The sequence below is a fragment of the Littorina saxatilis genome, linkage group LG17 (genome assembly GCF_037325665.1).
Source record: "Littorina saxatilis isolate snail1 linkage group LG17, US_GU_Lsax_2.0, whole genome shotgun sequence".
Lineage (NCBI taxonomy): Eukaryota > Metazoa > Mollusca > Gastropoda > Littorinimorpha > Littorinidae > Littorina > Littorina saxatilis.
In genome coordinates, this window is record NC_090261.1 from 18,111,352 (window position 1) to 18,117,351 (window position 6,000).

At 44.9% G+C, this 6,000-nt stretch overlaps 1 protein-coding gene across 2 annotated transcripts in view; it reads left to right on the forward strand.

Annotated features, from left to right (window-relative positions):
- LOC138952793 (thioredoxin-related transmembrane protein 1-like) overlaps positions 1-6,000 on the forward strand; it is an 89,174-nt gene that overhangs the window by 59,746 nt on the left and 23,428 nt on the right. For both annotated transcript variants that reach the window (XM_070324533.1, XM_070324534.1), the window contains exons 6-7: positions 2,819-2,920; positions 3,358-3,453. In XM_070324533.1, the coding sequence (XP_070180634.1) occupies positions 2,819-2,920; positions 3,358-3,453 (198 nt within the window). The remainder of the gene's footprint in view (positions 1-2,818; positions 2,921-3,357; positions 3,454-6,000) is intronic.

Below are 6,000 nucleotides of genomic sequence, written 5' to 3' on the forward strand. Positions count from 1 at the left end.
AGAGTGAAAATTTTGTCAAAGAATTTATTTCGTGCCGGTAGTACCATGTCAATCGGATGCTTGGTTATGGTGCTGGACCTAACTTTTAAAATCTAATTAATAAATTGACAGTTTGTGAGACAAACATTGTTCAAACACGAAAGAATTCTTTTATCATCAACACAAAGTCAGTTCAGTTCAAAGTATTAAAAGTTTGAAAGTAGGGAGCCCGGCTGTATGTCAAGCGCGGTGGATGAGTGAGTTGACTGACGAATTTTCCGCAAACCGCTACAGTTTCTTTGAAGACACTGACGTTTTGTGTCACGTTTCACTATATCACAGAAGGTGATTATGAAACGGTTAGTTACATCTAACTACCTAACCACACCACGATCCACTCTCGCAGTCATACAATTAAATAAAAACAACAAAAGTATAAGTTTCAGACGCCTGTTTATGTAATAACTCGCCACCTCCCTCGAGACTTCACTCAAAATATGTTCTTTTTACGTTCAAAACGTAAACACCATGTGTCACTGACAAAAATGCCAGTTAAAGTATATAGGCATGAGACCAAGGGTAGGGCGGATGGTGGCGAGAGAGGTGAAGGGACGGGGAATGTTTACAGTGCCGTGAGCCGGGCTGAGAGCAGTGCCCACCAATGGTTAGCTCAGGCACCGTCGCGGCAGACGCGAATTAGTTATATGCAGGAAAATGCAGTGCGCTATTCTGGCCATCTGGCCAACTGTCGTCCTCATCTCTAAGGCAGACTGATACTAAGAGGTGTAAGTTACACCCGCCTTCAGGCTCAGGCATTTTAAAACGCTCGACTCAAGACTATATAGAAAATTATAGTAACACGCTGATCCCGTGTAAAGTTAAGAAATATATAGCTGATCTGCCAAAAGTGCTAATTTATGCAGGTGTCACAAACCCCACGCTGTCACCACTCGAGTATAATCATAAATATCACAGATGACTAGGTGGTAATAAGGGTGCATAAGACACGGTGCACTTAGCTTTGTTGTGCCACTGAGTGGGCGGCCCGTAATTAGTTCATAGTCTCCACAACTGCTCCGTAGAATGTAGTGCCGTCTGGCGTGGCTACGAAGCAGGGAAAAGTGGAGACATCAGGCGCCTCACTCAGTCGCTGGTTAGCCGGTTAGCTGGTTACAACACCCCACGGACGATCCGGTTACAGCATCCCGCAGATTAACAGCGTCCCGCAGATAGGCAGCAAAAACAGCCAGCAACCGTAGCAGGTAGAAATGAAGAAAGGCTGCAACAAAAAGCCTCGGTGCACTAGACATGTCATGCTACCCCTCACACCCCACCTTTAAACATGTCACCCTGACATATTTCATCGAGCACGTGGGCCTGCACAAACGGACTTTTACAACAACAAATCAGCTATTTTCCTTCCTTCTCTCCATATCTGCAAAAACCATATACAGATTAGTATTTTAGCGTCACAAAGAGCAAATTATGCGCTAACCTGGAAAGAACAACAGAGAGTATTTCAATCCACAAACACAGACTCGTCAACAGCGTTAAATAATGATTTATTACCTCAAAAGCCTATGTAGGTAGCTCTCATTGAAGCGAAAACCGCTTCCTCCTTTGAATGGCCCCTGTTCGTCAACAGCGATATCCCATTCGCCCTCTTGCTGAGTCCTTTATGCGGTGAAATTTCCTCACCGCACAGCGAAGAGAAATTGACGACCCGTTACGTCAGACCGCATGTGAACGGAGAGAAAGTGGTCTCAAACTGAAGTTTCCTGAAGCCCTCCTGTACATATGCAGAGCGGCGCGTTGAATATCAATGCAGAACTCAAAGCGATGAAATCCATCAAACTAGCAGGAAATATAAGACACCGACCGTTCTCCCCAGCGCTGAGTTTCCGAGTGTCCAGTTAACATGTCTCAGACAGACAACCTTGACGAGATCACGTGACTAACCTTGTCACATCCCAAGTTCAGCTATCGCCAATTCTGCCTCGACAGCAGAAATCACCCCCGTGAAATCCGTGCAACACAAAATACCCGTGTTCGTTTTGCGCTGTCAGCAAAACCCACATCCCTTGACAGAAAGCACAGGCGCTTTCTATCGCAATTGACCAAGAGAAGGCACCCCACCGAGTGACACTTTCTTGATCCATGTCACCTAATCGTGACATTTTGTTTCACTATCAGTCATTTGTTGTATTTTAGATACAGAGGTGCACAATAACATGCTTTTGCATACATAGAGCAAGATTGAAAGCGCAAATGACTCAATTGATCATGTATGAAAAAGTGGGTTACTTGGGGCCCCGATGGCTCTGGGGTTGAATAAACCACTCTGTGACAGGCATGGGAATTGTTTTTGTTTTTGTTCCGCCGAAAAAGCAAAAGTGTCTGCCGAAAAAATAAATGGGGGAGGCAAAAATGGTTCTGAAAACTGAATTTAATGGTAAACTTGAAGCTCAGATGACACCAAATTGCACAATTTGGGTTCTTTGGAGACAAATATTACGGGGGGGCATGCCCCCGGACCCCCATAGTAAGGCCAGGCGCTTCGCGCCGTCAACTTTGATATTACTTACAAATGTTCAGCCTGTTTTACTTTTTTCAATTCCCATGGCTGTCTGTGAGTGTGTCCCATAAGGTTAGTAGTGCTGTTTTAGTGAATGATGTCATCGTTCTGTAAACCTCATTTGAGGCGGAGTGGGGATTTAAATGAAATGACTCAAGAATGAGTAGTTTAGATGAGGTACATGAAAATTAAAATGTCGCAAAAATTCTTTTTTGTTTATTACGTTTTATGATAGTTTTGATGTAATGGTATTTTTAATGGCAGAGTTTTTACAACATGATGACGTCTGAATACGGCATTCCAGAGTGGGGGTGTTACATCATATTTGCCATCTTCACTATCATTGTTGGCCTACTTTTGGGACTGGTGAGAAAAACTGATTTGTATTCTTTGGAGATAATGTGCGTGTGTGCACACTCATGATGAACTGATTTACCTGTTATTGGAACTTTTATATCAGCAGTGTTGTTCTCAGGCCTTCGGTCATTGACACATACAGTTTTGATCTGTCGCATTGTTCTGTGTCGACCGTCAGATAGTTTTGACATGTAGGATAATAATTTGTTTGCTGCCAGGACATTTTGACCGCAAAATAATGTCAATCCAAGTCAAGCTGACCTATTGTTTTCTTGTACCAGATTAATGTTTTTCTTTGAAAACAACACGAGAGAAAAATCATGCCTAGGTAATGATGAATCCTGTAGAATTGTATAGTGCATAGCGATTAATTTAAGGATTTAAATTTTTTTGTTTGTTTTGTTCTTGGTGGTTTTGGTTTGAAGAAAGATTGCTGTGTGTTTCAGATATTTGTGCTGTGTTGTGACTGGCTGTTCCCACCCAAGTATGTACCAGCTTATACTATTCCCATCACCAAAAAAGTCCAAGGAGAAGAGGAACGGGTAGGTGGTGCAGAAAATCTGGTTTAAAAGCTGCCTTTATGTAATAAAGCGGCTTATCGATTTCACTCTTTCTGTTTGTTTCTCTGTTAGTTTCTCTGTTTGTTTCTCTGTTTGTTTCTGGTTCTCTGTCTACGGATTAGACTTGTATCTCTGATACTCTGGGGTCAATGAGCTCAAATTTGGTGAGTAGCTTGGAATTGTGGCGCATACGATGTGTGCAAACATTAGGTTCCTAACGGTAGTCAAACGGAAGATATTAGCTTTACATGCCTTTATGCACCCAGCCAGGGGAAAAAAACAAATTAAAGGTTTCACATGAGGATGACGTCGAAGAAATGTGCTACAGCAGTCCCGGCAATGTACCGCCCCCGGCGTGAGCGGCCACCTGACATGTACGAACAGATTTGCTTGGCACAGAGTGTTTTCCTTCTATATTTGACCCCCCCCCCCCCCCCCCCCCCTTAAACGGCCACCTGCAAAACGTGGACACGGACACATTTTGGGTCCGAAGTTTGTTGGCGACTTGTTTTGCTTTGTTGATCATGGCCCCCCCCCATCCCATCCCTATAGGCTCATCACAGTATCAGTGTCAAAAGTTAGACACGGTCAACTGGTTTTGCTCTGAGTGAACAGAGCAGTGCAGGTGGCCTCAAGTAGCTGACAGTGACATGGCTGGGGGAGGGAGAAGAGAGAGGGGGGTAGGCGGTGGTAGCTGGCTACAGGCTCTGTGGGGTGCTGAGGTGTCAGCAGGAAGAGCGCTGGAGATACATGAATAGGTGTACTCTTCCAAGGTTCAGTTGTCAGGGCTAAGCGGTGGTGGTGTAGGTGGTGGTGTTGTGTAGACAAGAAGAAAATAGTTATAACATGCAGCTCTATCTGCTGGTTTATATTCAAACAGGTTTTCAATGCTTATTCTCGCAAAGCATCTGCACACACATGCGTGCCTCGATCTGTGCGGTGTTTGTGTCTGCTTTTGTATGATGTCAGTGCACAGCGAGTGCGTGTACTGCCTTGATGATGTTTTGTTATCTCTTCTTTTAACACCATTCATAAAAATCTTTTTTACAGAACGTTTTATAAACATATTAGGAGTTTGATGTTATCGTTTAGTAGCCACAAGTAGTGGCTAACATAGACTCAATCAGTTTGTTTGTGCGTCTCCGTGTGAATGTATGCTTTTAGCCCAGCATCTTATTTGGCAGCCGAAACTTCTGTTTCTTATGTTTACCTGCGTACTGTGGGTACTTCGGTACAATGGCTGTCTTACGGGCATCACGGCTCTCAGCCTTAGCCTGTGCAATAGTCTCCTGCCTGTCGCGGGCGACTATGGCATTTTCGGTTCCTGTGACTTCGGATTTCGTCTCTTCCTCTCTTCACCCTCATCCTAGCATGAGGTGAGTCAGGACGACTTCCGTTGGGTCGGGTTTCATTACCTACAAGCTGACTGATCTGCGAACACTCTGGCTTTTAGCCATTTTGTTTATGGTCACCAGTCACACCAGGCTTCGACCACTGGTTTTCCGCACTTCCGATGGCTTACGCACGATCGTAAGTCGCTGCTTCCTCGTACTACCTCTCTCTCTGCGTTCGCATAGACTGGTAGAGGATTACTGGCGTCCGTCTCTTTTTTGAGATTTTCTCATCGAGTTGGACTCTGGTACCTTGTACTCAGGTGTCTCTCTCTCTGTCATTGGTGGAGATCGGTCACTCTTCTCTTGAGCTGACTTCTATGTCACAGGCCTTTCGGGCTTCACTCCATCCCAAGGTTTGCATACTTTGGCATGATTGTCTTACGGTCACCGTGAGGGTTCGTCCTTCTCAGCACTGAGTGGACAACCTTATGCACGTATCGTTCCAGGGCATTGGCATTTCCTTCCAATAGAAAGGGGGGGGGGGGGCAGCTTGTCTTTCCCTCGACTCTTCTCGGGTTTATTAATCCAAGGCTTGGGTCTCTTCCCGGGCCGTTTTACGGTCCAGGAGATTGGAAGAAGTGCTGGGCACAGCTTACTGGCTCTCTGAAGTTGTCTTTCGCAACTTTTGCCTGAGAGACATCGCGGCTGTCAATCAGGACGGTTCTCGGGTCCTTTCCTGCCTTGTTGGCTGTGGGCCAGTTCCTGGCAAGGGTTTTGGAGTGAGTTAGATTTTTCTTTCCCACCGGGCCCTTCCTGACTTGTTGGCAGCGGGCCAGTTTATGGCAAGGATTTGAGTGAGTTGGATTTTTCTTTCCCACCGCCTTGTTGTAGCAATCTGCTATTTGTGGTTCGGAGTAAGAATATGTAATTTAATCGAAAATTTTATAAGTAAATTTTCATTTGATTAATATACTTACCCGAATCACATAGTGAATTCCCTCCCGCCAACCCCGCTTATGGTTTTTTAGTTTTCTTTGAAGCCGTATGATATTGACCACGTGTTGAGTAGCGGTAGTGACGTAGCATACACCAATGGGAGGTAACTCCCCGGGTGTATGGTCATTACCATGGCTACATTTACACTTTTTGTGGTGGGGTTGCTTCCCTTTAAAATTGTTTAAGACGGGTAGCCTTT